We start from the raw sequence: 16126 nt of genomic DNA on the forward strand, positions 1-16126 counted from the left end.
CATTGATAGATGGGGCTGCAGATTTGATGTTGTGTGAGAGTGAGTGACATACCCTCAATCCTCTTTTTTAGTCTGTGACAGCCACGTTCGTACGCTCTACGTCTCAGCCTCTCCTCGGCTGTCTCCTCACGCGTGTCTCTCTCATCCTTGCCCTGGACACATGTCAGGAGAGACGGCGGAGAATTATTCATCTGTCGCTTAAGCCAGGGCTCAATTCAGTTTAGTGTTCATTTGACAAGATCATTTCAGGAAACATCTTTTGTGAAGCCTGTATATATAATGCATCATATATACTAATCGCATTTTAAAGCGATTCATAATCATCATCTCTACAGGTGTTTCTGACCTCTTTGTCGAACCGTGTTGGCCACCAGGTGGTTGGGATGAGTTCTTCTAGCCCTGCCTCTTTCACTCTCAGAGGGGTCTTGATGTAGAAGAAGACCACAGACCGAAGCACGTCAAACGTGATGCTGTTAAGGACCAAAACCCATTCAAATCTCTAAGCTAAATGCTTCAAATTTCACTATTCTTCCTCTGCACCAGAGAAACTGCTGGTGAAGGATAAAGAATGTTCATATCCATCTACCTAAATAACTACCCATCTACCCAAATATCTACCCATCTACCTAAATATCTATCCATCTACCTAACTACTTATCTATCTATCTACCTAACTACATATCTATCCATCTACCTATATATCCATATACCTAAATATCTACCCAAATATCTACCAATCTACCCAAATATCTATCCATCTACCTAAATATCTATCCATCTTCCTAAATATCTACCCATCTACCTAATTATCTATGCATCTATCTAAATATCTACCCATCTACCTAAATATCTATCCATCTACCTAAATATCTACCCATCTACCTAATTATCTATGCATCTATCTAAATATCTACCCATCTACCTAAATATCTATCCATCTACCTAAATATCTACCCATCTACCTATCTACATATTTACCCATCTACCTAAATATCTATAATCTACCTAAATATCTACCCATCTACATATCTATTTATCGACCTATCTAAATATATATCCATCTACCTAAATATCTACCCATCTACCCAAATATCTATCCATCTACCAAAATATCTACCCATCTACATATCTATCTACCTAAATATATATATATATCCATCTACCTAAATATATATATCCATCTATAATATCCATCTATAATATAAATATCTAGATAGATGGATAGATATTTGGGTAGATACCTATTTAGGTAGATGGATAGACATTTAGGTAGCTAAACTGATATGCATGATATGTATATCATGCAATAGATATGCATGATATACATTAGATTTAAATATATTTTATATATATATATATATATATATATATATATATATAAACATGGGTTTGTGGACAGATATGTAGATGGGTAGATATTTAGGTAGATTCATCAATATTTAGGTAGATGGACATATTTAGGTACATGGTTATATGTGTTGGTAGGTAGACTGATAGATATTTAGGTAGCTAGGTCGATGGATAGATATGTATATGGTAAATATTTAAATAGTTGGATATTTATGTAGATAGATGTGTTGATGGGTAGATGATAGATATGCATTTGGTAAATATTTAGGTATAATGACAGACATTTAGGTAGATGGATAAATATGTAGATGGTATATATTTAGGTAGATTGATAGATGTGCTGATAGATAAATGGATATATATCTATCCATCTATCCTTCTATCTAAATATATACCATCTACCTACCTACAATATAGGTTTTGCTAGATTTCAAATACAAAAAAAAATAGACATGTTCAAAATAACAATAAAGATAATAAAGTATGTGGACACTTTCTGGTTGTCAAACTTAACAGTTCATGTCCATAGTTCATGTGAATGAAATATCAACTGTATCTATCCCACCTATCTATCCATCTATTGCTCTGATCTCAGTAATGCTGATCTCGGCAATGATCTTGGGGGGGAGGGGGAGGGTAATAACTATGATTACATTTCTTATTAAAAGATTTTTTCTCTTGTCTCATTTTGTACTTTTATGGTAGTTTCTAATGTTTTATGAAAGCCTGCTAAGTTATAATTAAAAAGGATATAGAACATTGCTGAGCAGATACTTCCTGGATTTCTCATGACGGAGTATCGCTGTAGTCAAACGAAGGTAATGAATCTGGAGGACAGAGAAAGAAAAAAGATTTCAGTGAAGACAGCATTACTCGCAGTGCTTCAATCTGTTAAGCATTGGCTGCCGCAGTAATCATTTGGATCAACATGTTGCCAATTCCCATTCACAACCGTGGACATCAAACAAACTCAAACAAATTACAGCAAGCTTGAAACAAAGTGCTTCAGTCATTTTAATTTTAACAAGACATTTATTTTAAGTGGGACAGGCACACAGCCTGTGTCCCTGCTGATAATTGCCATGAACATCAATGGGCCAAGAGGATGTCAACACCTCTCTGGCTCTGATTAGAAACAAAAGCAGACATTAAGCGTGGACATGCTTTGAAGTATGAATTCCCAGCATGCGCCTTTAGGCCATAAGATAGAGGCCCTTTGGAAAGAATAACACAATAAGTTCCAATAACACCACCATATTAACAAACTGACACAGCTGCTAATGTTGATATGACATTACAACAGCTTATGGATTTGCATGAGAGAGGAATCATTGGCTTCTCACCTGAAAGCCTAGATCAGGGATGATGGGAGAGAAACGATACGCTCTCAGCAGTGACATCATCAGCTGTTTCAGACACTCGTTCACCTCGTAGTCCTTCAAGAGGAGAAAAAAAAATTAAAATTTCAGAAAATCCGCCGTATTTCACAAATATAATTCACAGAAAGTGTTCACACTTGTAGTTCGGTTCTCTTGGTTCTTCTGGTTCGGACCAAGAAAAGAATATGATACATTTAATCCTGGTTCGCTTAGTGTTCACAGCTAAGTTAAGAACTCATGAAGAGCTTCTAAAAACATCTAAAAGAGTCAAAACAGTGGCAGGAATTCCTCTATTACACACACAAATGAAAATCTGCTGCAAGAAGACAGATCCAATGCCTGTACCGAACTATAATGAGCAACATCGCGACTATGACAAGAAGAACCAGGTATGCTTGAGCATTCCAGACACCAGAGTTCATTTAGAAAGAGACCAAAACCCACCTTTTCAGGGGTCTCAATGCCTTTCTCAATGCACCAGGGTTCGGATGGCAGCGTTCACACTTGGCGTATGCAAAATGTTCAATGTTTATGATAATGTCTTTATTCATATTACAGTGCGTGCAGAATTATTAGGCACGTTGATTTTCTGATCTTTTTTTTTTTTTTTTTCCAGGCACATCTTACCAATTCCAAACCACATTAATCTTAATAACTACTATTAATTTTGTTTATTAAGTGGGGGTCATTTTTTAGGATTCTTTACCTAACCTAAGTCTCTGAGATCCTGACACCTTGCACTTCTGGAGACTCCAGGTAGGTTGCAGTTCTGGAAAATGGTGGTGCTGAAGACTAAAGGGTTCCTGATGGTTTCACACTTCATTCTTCACCTTAATTCTTAATTCTTTTGCAGTTAACATGTGTCTTTTCTTTTCCACCTGTTTTTGTCTGACCCTGCTGACCCAATGAGCATTTCACTATCTAATGGTCATGCCTTAACTGCAATTTCTAGTATTTCATTAGTATTGCATCCTTCTCATGGGCATTTAAAAAATTTTGACTTTTCAGTCTATTTTTTGTCTAATTTTATCTGTAAAAGAAAACCTACCTAATAATTATGCACACCTGAATATAAGGCATTTTTCATTTCAAGCATTCATGAACAATTAAATATCACTTATAAATAATTACATACAAAATTAATAGTAGTTAAGATTAATGTGGTTTGGAATTGATAAGATGTACCTGGAAAAAAATATGATCAGAAATATCAATGTGCCTAATAATTATGCACACAGTGTATTTTATTAATTATTCTTTATATATTATTATTCTTTTATATGTTATTGATTTATTTAATTGGTTTATATATTTTCTACTATATGCTCTGCTATGTTTGATTATCTTTGGTGTCTCTTCTGTGCTGTAAGATGGAGTGGGAGAATGTTCCATTAGAATTGATTATGTGATGTACCTTTGTATCAAAATATGTCTTTTTCCATCTCTGCAGACATAAGATAATTCAAGATCTGCAGTATTCCCTTAAAGGTCTTAAAGGTGTCAACACCTCGTATTTTCATCTATCTTTGACATTTGACCAGTCACTCTGACCTAGCCGTTATACCAACTATGACATAATAGATAAGTCCATTTGACCTTTTCTTTTTGGCCAAAACAGTAGTTTAAGAGGGTGTGAGGTTCCTGCATATATAATTGTTGCTCTTAATTTGCTCTTCACTTTTTTCCTCTACTTCTACTTCTTCTGCTTCTGGGTAATTCTTCTTCTGCTTCTTCTACTTCTACTGCTTTGTCTCTTCTATCTCTCCTTTCATTCTGCAAATATCTTCTTTTGTTCTTCCTTTCTCTATACTCTGATCTTCACAATCACCATCTGTTAGATAAAATACTCTGGATTTTATTATATACTACTATTTACTTGATGAATTTGTTTTTCTCTATAATTTTAAATTTTTACTTAATAAATTTATTATTCTTTATTCAATTTCTGACATAATCATTGCTGGATTGCTTGGATCTCATTTCATCAACACTTATTCAAATGAACCGCAGTTACAGAGCAATCAGAGAATGAGTTTGTTTTAATTGAACCAAACCTGCCAAGTGTAAACACTAAGACAGACTTTAAAGTGAACTTTTTGTGTCTGTACCTCCATGAGAAGCCAGAAAAGGTCCAGCAGCTGTTGTATAAGTGGATGCTCATCAACAGATCCTCCTCCCTCCAGTATACTCAACAGGAAGTTCATCAGCACATCCTCGACCAAGTACACTTTGCACTACCGAACACACACATTACCAATAAATTAACTGGGTTATGGCACAATGACAATGATTTTACCGAAACTGAAAGTGATTTACCATGAGAGGTGCAAAGTGGTTAAATATATGTGCAAGGGTGACCAGGATGGTGGGATCTCCTTGAATCTGCCAGGACCCACCGTCTTTCTCCACAAGCTTTTCCTCCTGACAAAAGAGAAAATCAAATGTCTTCTCAAATAGTTTTTGTTTTAAAGACGCCATATTATGCCCTTTTACAAAGTCTTGATTTTGTTTTCGGGCTCTACTAGTATGGGTTTTCAATGCTTAAAGGTGCAATAGGTGTTTCTGTACAGAAACAATTTTGTTATACTGGTTGAAAGTCTCCTCATATCCGGATAGCAATCACTATGTTAAACAGTCTAAATGTATTTTTATAAATTTATATTGTCTGTGGAAGGTGTAGGACCAGAAAATGTTCATCCAATCTTTATATTCAGTCCAAATTAAATAATACGATGTCCTACCTGCCTGTCAACATATATTTTTACATACCCTTGCGCACACTGTTCATGCAGACATACGTCATCAGCGTGTATCATGCTATGCAGAGTTTATGTACACAGACGTCAGTCACGGAGCACCGCAAACAAACAGCAGCCACATTTTACAGTTCCCACTGGAATCAAAACAACAAGCTTATGCTGCGTTCAGGTAGCATAAGCTCCATAACTACCGTAATTAAGAGATGACAATCCGTGACGTTCTAACCGGAGCTGTTCACGTCCTCAGACTCCGATTTATGTGTTTTCATGTCAAATGTATCAACACCGAAATGAATCTGCAGCAGCTCTCTAAGTTGTTTACGTTCATTATTATTGTAATGTTATGTGCTTTGAGACATGAGGTAGTTTGACGATGTCTCTTGCGACGCCTTGCCAAGAGCAGCTGTGTGTGTGTGTGTGTGTGTGTGTGTGTGTGTGTGTGTGTGTGTGTGTGTGTGTGTGTGTGTGTGTGTGTTTTGGAGGAGGCGTGGCTTTGGATGGCGATTTGCAGGGAGGGTGGGATATGCTTTCAATGCTAGCAGGCTAACTTAGCATTTCCCAGATCACCTACTGCACCTTTAAATGTTCAAAACACTCATTCTTTTTTCCCCATATTTGGCATTGTTGCAGCACCTCTCTTCCCAGTCTGTCAGTAAAGCTCAGTTTAGTTCCGGTCTCTATGAAGCCCCTCCTTCAGGAAAAGCGCAATGTGCTCTGATTGGTTGGCTGGACCAGTGTGTTGTGATTGGTCAACCACTTCGAGCATGTTTTGGAAATGTCCCTGCCATAACCATTTTTCAACACACTACTAATTAGGGTTGGGAGGGGGAAAAAAATAGATGCATTGCGATTACCTCTCCAACAATTCTGGATAGATTCTGAAAATTTCTGAATCGATTCTCAGTTTAGTTTTTGACCGCAGATGTGCAATGACACTGCGTGTGCTTTACGGTGCGTGTCCACTGGCACGGAGCAGAGCAAGCGTTTTCAATTTATTCCTATGTAAGTTGAGCTTCACGCTCGCGAGGAATTAACTGAATATGCTCCCTCTGCCAGTGGATAATGAACAAGTTATAGAAGGCTTTCCAGTCCACAAATCACCAACATTCACCATGGATTTAATGTAGTAACGCTAACTGTAACCATGGTATTGTGGCAGAAATAGTCAAATGTTTTTACATTATTCATTAAAGGCCACTATGTGTAAAACTTAGTGGCACCGGTGCTACTGCTCTCAAATGTTAGTCTGGAGCCCTGGAGGCATTTCAGGGAGTTCAGAATGATACAGAGAAAAACTTCCTTTGGAGTAACTTTGTGCTTTGTAAATTTGAAGACCTTATTCTTGCTTAAACAGCAACATTACACACAAAAGAAATTTGAAAATGTAAAAAAAAGAATAATAGGTCCTCTTTAAATTCTGACATATCACATTTCAATGCGGGAACTGAAGAATTCTGAAGCAACACACTGAACAGTCAGTATGACGCATCTGTATTTACCTGTGTGTCAATGGAGGTGGACAGAACTGTCTTGAGGTATCCTAGAAGCCTGGTGGCTTTGATGAGGTCAGTGGTTGGTGGGCTTTGAAGAGGAAGGTAACCTTCCACAGGGTACGTGAAGAACAGATGGGTTAAGGAATTTATGGGTTTTCTCATATTATTTAAAATGTATTTAACTTGAAAAACATGAATTACATTAAATTTATATTCACTACCATCCAAAACTTTGGGGTCAAAAATTATATTTTATTTTAAATGAATGCTTTTCACTGTTTTCACAAAAATATTAATTAGCACAGCAGTTTTTAAGGTTGATAATAATAAATGTTTTTTTAAGCAAAAAAAAAAAAAATCACCATATTTGAATGATTTCTGAAAGATTATGTGAGTAATGATGCTGAAAATACAGGTATATATAAAATGTATTTGACATATTTCAAAGAATCCTGGAAAAAAGCATCACCATTTCCATAAAAATGTTAAGTAGCACAACAGTTTCAATACTGATAATAATAATAAATGTTTCTTGAGCAGCAAATCAGCATATTGGAATGATTTCTGAAGGATCATGTGACACCGAAGAGTAAGGATGAAGTAATGATGCTGAAAATTTAGCTTTGAATCACAAGAATAAATTACATTTTAAATAAAATATGTTCACATAGATTAAATAAATGCAGCCTAAATTGTAATGTTTCAAAACTTTTAACAGGTACTGTATATCACATTATTACTCAATTTTATAAAAAAATATATATATATATTATTTTATTTAGTTGCTGTATTTGGAAGTCTTATTAATCAATCTACATCATAATAAATTATTATTCAATAAAATATACTATATATTACTGCTTAAATTTATTTCCTATTTCTTATCCAAGTCATAAAATTAAGTACTAGAAATTAATATTAAGAATAAATATATAATAATTTATTATAAATAATTACTAAATATAAAACTGTAATGTATAATACAGTTCTATATTTAGTATATAATATAATACTTCATTTATTCGAAATACTTACAAAATTAACATATTATGTAATATACAATCATAATTCAATTCAAGTGGATATTATACACATTATATAATTGTGATTTAACCATATAAAATCTGTCTGTACATGCGTATGTATATAAATGATAAGGATATCTGAGAGGACGGCTGCCGAAATTGAAGGCTACAGATTCTTTGAAGGACAGACTGATTGCAGGGAAATATGCGACGCCCGGCCCCGTCTTAATATTGCTGAACGCAACACCCAGAGACTGCCCGTTTCTAAAAAAAAAAAAAAAAAAAAAAAAAATTACTATTAACAACAGTTCAACAGATATTTTCATTAACATGTAATAATTATAAATTCTTTTTTTTTAACACCAAACTATAATGTACATCCAATATTAAACCTATACTTACAGACAAAACGTAATCGTTCCCTCATCCAAATCAATCAAACAGCTGACAATATCACCAGCAGCCCAGGACTACATTAAAACAAATATAAAGAATACACCAATAATGAGATGCTGTGCATTTCTATCATTTTACCATTAACTGTGGTAAAATCATTATTATGTACAGCCCAGAGTGGCTTAATGCTTTCATAAAACATTGGATTAGATTAATTAATTAAATTAATCAGAATTTAGAGTCAGAACTCTTTGTGTTATAAGGCTGAGTAAGCTACTTAACAGTCTAAGACTTATCTAAGACTTATCTAGTCCAAGACAAATAGACTATGACCAACTGTTAAGGTCAACCAAATTCACAAGGACAAATTGAGCATGACCTGTGAACTGAATGTGTAAAGCACTGTTTTTCACCTTGCCATAGTTGGTGGTTGTCACATTCCATTTGCGAACTCTGTTTCCATCGTAGGCATACGAGTCTGGCGTGTCTCCGACCCCTTCCTGAAGACAAGCACAGATCATATTTGTCATTAATATACTTGAACAAACCAATTTCACAGATGGACTGAGACAAACCCGAGACATAAAAAGGATTTTGAGAGCAGAGAGAATGTAATCGTCATGTAATCTAGATTAATCTATGCGATTTCTATGGCTTGGAAAGCTTCCCGTAAGAGCTAGCTAGAGTGAATATGCAATTTGTATGGCTCTGCACTCCAAAGTTGACCTGTAAATGGTGAAGTTACTTTACAAATGAGGCTTGTACCTCTTGGTTGAATCTGCAGTTCAGTGTGCACCATCCGATTTGCATTAGGCCTTGAGATGAGATGAGAACTTCATAGACCCATTTCCCTAAAACCAATTAAAAGCGAATTTATTTTACATTTACTGCAAAGGAGTTCAAGAATAGCATGGAATTGGTACAATTTTGTTATTGAAATGTTACCTTTGTAAACACATGTAGTGGCTCTGATGGAGCTGAAGTTACTGTGGCCGATGACCTTCAATCCAAAAAGAGAGGAAAAACAAAACTGAACACATTTAACTGTAAGCAACACACCTGCAATACACATTCCTGGTGTTGCTGTGCATAAAATTTTTACCATCCAAACAATTTAATAGTGAACTGACTTGAATTTAAATTGAATTTGAAGTCCACCAATTATGCTATTTTAAAGGGTTAGTTCACCCAAAAATGTAAATTCAGTCATTAATTACTCATTCTCATGTCGTTCCACACCGAAAGACTTTCATATATCTTCAGAGCACAAATGAAGATTTTTTGATGAAATCTGAGAGCTTTCTGTCCCTCCATAGGCATCTACGTAACTGACACTTTGATGCTTAAAAAGTTCATAAAGAGATTGTAAAACTAATCCATATGAATTAAGCAGTTTAGTCCAAATTTTCTGAAGAGACTCGAACAGATTGAATTTAGGATTTTACTCACATATAAACATTGATCAGTGAACATAAACAGAAGCTCAACTGAACCTGCTTGACGAGCGAGAACAAACCTCTTTTGAAAGCTCAAATGTGCTGCGTGACACACGAGAATGAACATCATTGGTTTCTCGCAAACATGCTTGAGCTTCCGTTTACCACAACTGATGTGTGAGATGATGAATGTTTATATGTGAATAAAAGCCTAAATTCAATCTGTTCATCATATAAAGCGATCGTGTCTCTTCAGAAAATTTAAATCCAAAAAAGCATAATAGGGGTGCTTTAAAGCTGACTAAACAACTCAATTCATATGGATTAGTTTTCTTTATGAACTTTTTGAAGCGTCAAAGTGTCAATTGTGTAGCTGTCTATGGAGGGACAGAAAACTCTCAGATTTCATCAAAAAGATCATTTGTGTTCCAAAGATGAATGAAAGTCTTACACTGCATTCACACGGGGTGTCGATGTTGACGCTTGACGGAGGGTGTGTATGAAGCTTGGTGCTTACGCAACTGTCACAGTGACAACAGCCAATCACATTACTTTCCGGCGTTGCATGAACGAAATTGGCTAGCGTCTGCACTAGGGTATTTGCATAAGCATACTCTGCTCTGATTGGTCAGATGGCCCAGTTTGTTGTAATTGGTCTACTCCGCTCTGATTGGTCAGATGGCCCAGTTTGTTGTGATTGGTCTACTCCGCTCTGATTGGTCAGATGGTCAGTCTATTGTGATTGGTCTACTTTGCACCAATTGGTCAGATGGCCAGTCTGTTGTGATTGGTCTATTCTGCTCTGATTAGTCAGATGTCCCAGACTGTTGTGATGGTCTACTCTGTTCTGATTGGTCAGATGGCCCAGTTTGTTGTGACTGGTCTACTCTGTTCTGATTGGTCAGATGGCCCAGTTTGTTGTGTTTGGTCTACTCTGCTCCGATTGGTCAGATGTCCCAGTTTGTTGTGATTGGTCTACTCCGCTCTGATTGGTCAGATGGCCAGTCTGTTGTGATTGGTCTACTCTGTTCTGATTAGTCAGATGGCCAGTTTGTTGTGATTGGTTTCCGTATCATTTCCAGCATAAGCCCTCATCTTTTGGAAGTGCAGGTGAAGTGGATTTGCTTTCACAGTGCAGAATACAGCTTCTTCTCGACATGTCAACTACACAAACCAAGATCTTCCAGTCTCAGCTACAACTGCAGTGTTTGAGAACAGGTCAAAGTAGATAAAGACCACAGACCGGCATCATGCAGATCTGTTACAAACCTACATAGGTTTGTGCAGGAAGTAAGAAATTACTGACAACTAATTTCAGGCAGTTCAGAATTGGTTCTTCTTTTAGGGAAACAGTAAATACATTTATCTTTGAAACTTTGCAGACCTTGTACATCTCAAAAACAGCTATATTATACATTACATGAAAGGTCATAGCCGAAAAAGCATAATAGGGGTGCTTTAAAGCTGACTTGAATTTGAAGTTTCACTTGCCAGCTAATTTGTGCAGCTTGTTAAAAATATAAATATATAGATAGTCACGCCAATCAATTTCTCACCCCCAAAAGGTCATCGTCAACAAATAACAGCCCTTCAAACCCACTGCTGTGATCCAGGACAACAGTTGAAGGTCCAAGACAGCCTTCTATCTGATCTGTATACAAAAAGAAAAAAAAAAAAAAAAAACATTCAGCAAATTAATGAAAACATGACTGAAAACATCATGATTGCATGGCTGTAATCAATCGACAAATAAATAAACAATTAAATAAAATTTAAATAAATACAAATTTAAATACTATAGGTGATTTTTATTTTAGTAAATGTATTTTTAGACTCAGTTGTGAACCACTGAGCAGCACTACTGCCAACAGTGTATGTGTAAGTGGTCGAATGACCTTTGCCGTCCTCAGCGACATTATCTTCAGCTAGCAGCTTCTCCAGATGAGCTCCAAGATCCTGGAACGTCAGGGTTTTTCTACACAGAAGAGACATGACAGGTTGTCAGGTTACGTACTGAAGATACTAGACAAGGACTGAAGAAATATGATAAATAAATGTATTAATAATTTTTTTTCTAAGTATGAGTGTCCACAAGTCTCCTGTCCACAATGAATATATGGGAATTTAAATTTGGATATAGTTTTAGGATTTTTGAAAAATATTAGAAAAAGAAACATTTTGATGTAAAATGAAAAATTGTAGAAAAAGAAACATTTTGATGTAAAATAAAAAATTCTGCTGTATTTCCAATCTAACAAGCAAATTTGTGACACATAGATAGTACAGAATACACCAGCAAAAGCATAGCAACATGCTAAAATTTAAAAAAAAAAAAAATGAACAAATCACCTTAGCAACTGCATAGCAACACCCAAGCAACCACCCAAAACAGACTTGCATAGCAACACACAAAGGAGCCGTTTATACTAAACCATTTTTATGCCTTTTTGGCCATTCATTTACACGACGACTGAGTTTTGGGTGCGGGAAAATGCAAACTTTTGAAAACAGGTTTCAAGGTGCAAGTTTTTGAAAACAACAGTGTAAACTCAGAAGGTATCCATGTAAAATACGAAAACGTGAATTTATGAAAACAGTGACATCATGAGCATGCATATTACTTGTTCAGTCTATAGGCGTGTAGTGTTTCTTTACAAAGTGACATCAACTACTGGCCTGGCATGAATAATACAGCAATTTTAGTCGTTTTTGGATCTGTGTGAACAGGAATCATTTTGATAATGTTGTCGTCTGTACGTGAAAAATGCAAAGAAAAACATTTTCCGTATTTAATACATCATTGTCATGTAAACGTACTTTTAAAGGTGTAGTATGTAATATTGACAGCTAGTGGTTGAAATGGATACTGCAGTCCAAATATAAAACATTGGACAGAGTTGTTTACCCTGCCCTTCCTCCATACTTTTTGGTCTTGTTTCACACACAACTTAATTCTATCGAACACTGGCGCATTTGCATTCATTTTGTGTCATCTCAAATGTGTATGCCACATGACAGAAAACAGGACCCAGGTCAAAATATTGTGTTTTTTATTAATTTGGTGCTATTATGTGCAGCAGAGTGAACAACACTTGGGTTTACTGTATGTGTATAGCATAAAGGCAGCTTTCTGCTGCTTGGAAACTGACTCTTGAGGAGACAGCGGATTACATTCATTTGCTGCTCTGATTGCACTTACTATGCGTGATTACACTGCAGGCCCACTCTCGCTTGTATCTGAGGTAAATCATCACACCACTGTCATCCCTTCCATGTGCTTTTTTAACTAATGACGTCGTCATCGGCTAAAATGCATGCGCAGGTTACTTTACTTCCTGAACAAGTGTGCACGCAAATCCCAGTTGCTTTCGCATTCACGCAAATTGCGACACAGTTCCAGAGCAAACGAACTCAGACCACCTCCTGCATGTAGTCTCGGGTTCCTTACCCTAAAACACTCCCGGGTCCATATGACAGCTTTCACATTACCAATATTTCATGCGAACGTTGCCCCATTTCAAACTAAACTGCCAGTGTGAAAGCATCCATCCAGTGTGTGAGGTCTGAACGCGCTCTGACAACGGAAGTGATCTCTCGCACTCATTGAAGTATAAGCGCGAGACATCACTTTCGTCATCAGAGCGTGTTTTCAGAACTCACACGCCGGATGCTTAAGGCGGTTGGACATAGTGGTGTATTAGAGGTAAAAAATGATATAAATACTGTTCGGTTTCTCGCACAAACCGATCGTTTCGTGTCTTAGGACATCAATGTGTCGTCACGAGCCGCAGGGTTTAATTTGGATTTGTCTGTGCATGTTTTTTGATTCTTATAGATGGAGTTCCCATTGACATGTATTATACACCCGACAGACCGCAATGGTTGGAGTTAAAAATCATCATTTGTGTTCTACTGAAGAAACAAAGTCACCTACATCTTGGATGCCCTGGGGGTAAGCAGATAAACATCAAATTTTCATTTTTGGGTGAACTATCCCTTTGAGCCGGGTTCACACTGTATGATTTTGGCCACGATTTGGCCGTCTGAGAGAAATGTTGATAATCCTAAAAGATCCCTGATTCTAGGCCAAAATCGGAAGTCTTTGATCACTAGTTTGACATGCTCTGGCTGTAGCATTGTTTTTCAGAGAAACAAGTTTGTGAACTTAGTATGTTTCCTAAATATCTGCAAATATATTATGGTATTTTTATACTTTAGTACAGTCAAAAAAAAAAAGAAGAAAAAATACATAAAGCACCTTTAAACAATACTCCAAACACCTGCAGAAACTGTATAGCAACTACCCAAAACAACCAAACAAAAGCATAGCAGCATGCTAAAACATACAACTAACATCTTAGCAACTGTATAGCTCTACCAACTCTAATATTCCCATAAAAAATATGTCTCATCAAAAGAACTGAAATTAACATCTCAAATTTCATCTAAGCTAAATATCTGTGGATAGAGTCATGTCAACTGTCACATGGCTACACAGCGGTGACAGATTCCCATCATGGCGCCTGACATAAATTCCACAATTAGAGATGATCATATGTAAACACATCCACCTTTTTCACAGGCCGCCTTCACCCCTCTGTGAGTGTCAGCTTTCTCTCATGTCCCATCATGCTCTATGTATAGATCAGAACCAGTAACCAGACACTGGCTGGAGGTGAGCACGGGACAGAGCCAATGGCACTCTCTGACGTGACACAAGACAACAGCAACATCCATTCAAACAACTAATGCATCAAACTTTATCTCTTCATGATTTGTTATGATCAGCCGAAAAATAATTAAGTTACTTAAACAGACCAAATAAACTGATGACTCTAATGAAACTGCACTACACAGACTTCTGTCCAATCAGATGCTCTACAGAATAAGAAAGTCCCTTCCCCTACAACCACCTGCACGAAAATAATGGTTCAAAACTTTCGGATGAAACAATTATTGACTACAAAAAAATAAATATGACATCAAATATTATATAAATCGCTGTCAATGGGAAATTGCCCACCTACAATGTTTGTAACACACGCAATCTGCCTTAAAGGTGGAGTCAGCAGAATTTCAAAAACACTGTTTGGAAGTTAGTCGTGCTGACACCAACAACAAACATGTAACCAATCAGCATTAGGGGGCGTGACGGTCGAGGAGAGAGAACGAGCAAGAGGGAGATTTGAAAATAAGAAGAAAAAAAACCTGCAGAATGAGAGATGGGACACAATTAGGGCTGCACGAATTATCGCAATTTTATCACACACGATTTGGCAAAGGCTGCGATTATTTATCGTTTCATGTCTTAGGACATCAATGTGTCGTCACGAGCCGTAGGGTTTAATTTGGATTTGTCTGTGCATGTTTTTTTGACTCTTATAGATGGAGTTCCCATTGACATGTATTATACGACTGACAGACCGCAACGGTTGGAGTTAAAAATCATCATTTGTGTTCTACTGAAGAAACAAAGTCACCTACATCTTGGATGCCCTGGGGGTAAGCAGATAAACATCAAATTTTCACTTTTGGGTGAACTATCTCTTTAAACTATAGTGAATAAACTGTATTAATGAACGAAATGTTCAAGGTGTCTGAATAAATTTTCGTTTGACTGTGTATATATATATATATATATATATATATATATATATATATATATATATATATATATATATATATATATAAACAAACTTCTATAACAACATACAACTAATTTAATAGTAATTAAAGAAAATTAAAAGGCATATTGATAAGTAATATTTAAATATAATTTGTTTATTAAAAGTAAATTAACTTTTAACTAAACCAACTAACCTGTACGCGGCTGATGCTGGTCCCTGCTTACTGGAGGCAGGAAACACATGGTGCAGATAGTCACTCAATAACTTCTCATTGACAATACCTGAAAAAAATACATAATCGGCATATCTACATAAAGAACTCATTTATAGTGGGTTTACCTGCTGTAAAATGTTTTTACAGGGAAATACCTGTGACTTTTGGTTTGTCTGTGTCGGATGCCAGGCGATAGTTGCGTCGGGACAGGGCAGTGCCACCCTTTGAGCTCATACTGCCACTAGATAGATCACTGATCTGACAAACAAACACAGACCGATTACTGTATTGTTTAACATATATAATGTATGTATATTATATATATATATATTATATATATATATATATACACACACACACACACACACACATATTCAAAGTTCTACCTTACATGTTAGGCACAAAAACAGAGACTGTACAGCAGTACAGCATAAGTACCATGATGAT

General features: G+C 36.3%; 1 protein-coding gene across 4 annotated transcripts in view; it reads right to left on the minus strand.

Annotated features, from left to right (window-relative positions):
- LOC127520432 (E3 ubiquitin-protein ligase RNF123) overlaps positions 1-16126 on the minus strand; it is a 169401-nt gene that overhangs the window by 152538 nt on the left and 737 nt on the right. For 3 of the 4 annotated variants that reach the window (XM_051908495.1, XM_051908497.1, XM_051908498.1), the window contains exons 2-17: positions 15835-15937; positions 15659-15746; positions 11734-11813; positions 11395-11489; positions 9348-9402; positions 9168-9253; positions 8816-8902; positions 8409-8476; positions 8145-8270; positions 6988-7102; positions 5046-5150; positions 4838-4963; positions 2694-2786; positions 2104-2177; positions 347-464; positions 53-152 (exon numbers count right to left, since the gene is read on the minus strand). In XM_051908495.1, the coding sequence (XP_051764455.1) occupies positions 53-152; positions 347-464; positions 2104-2177; positions 2694-2786; positions 4838-4963; positions 5046-5150; positions 6988-7102; positions 8145-8270; positions 8409-8476; positions 8816-8902; positions 9168-9253; positions 9348-9402; positions 11395-11489; positions 11734-11813; positions 15659-15746; positions 15835-15913 (1495 nt within the window). In that variant the 5' untranslated portion in view covers positions 15914-15937. The remainder of the gene's footprint in view (positions 1-52; positions 153-346; positions 465-2103; positions 2178-2693; positions 2787-4837; positions 4964-5045; positions 5151-6987; positions 7103-8144; positions 8271-8408; positions 8477-8815; positions 8903-9167; positions 9254-9347; positions 9403-11394; positions 11490-11733; positions 11814-15658; positions 15747-15834; positions 15938-16126) is intronic. The other variant, XM_051908496.1, reaches the window with a different exon arrangement.

This window comes from Ctenopharyngodon idella, chromosome 10 (assembly GCF_019924925.1).
Source record: "Ctenopharyngodon idella isolate HZGC_01 chromosome 10, HZGC01, whole genome shotgun sequence".
Classification (NCBI taxonomy): Eukaryota; Metazoa; Chordata; class Actinopteri; order Cypriniformes; family Xenocyprididae; genus Ctenopharyngodon; species Ctenopharyngodon idella.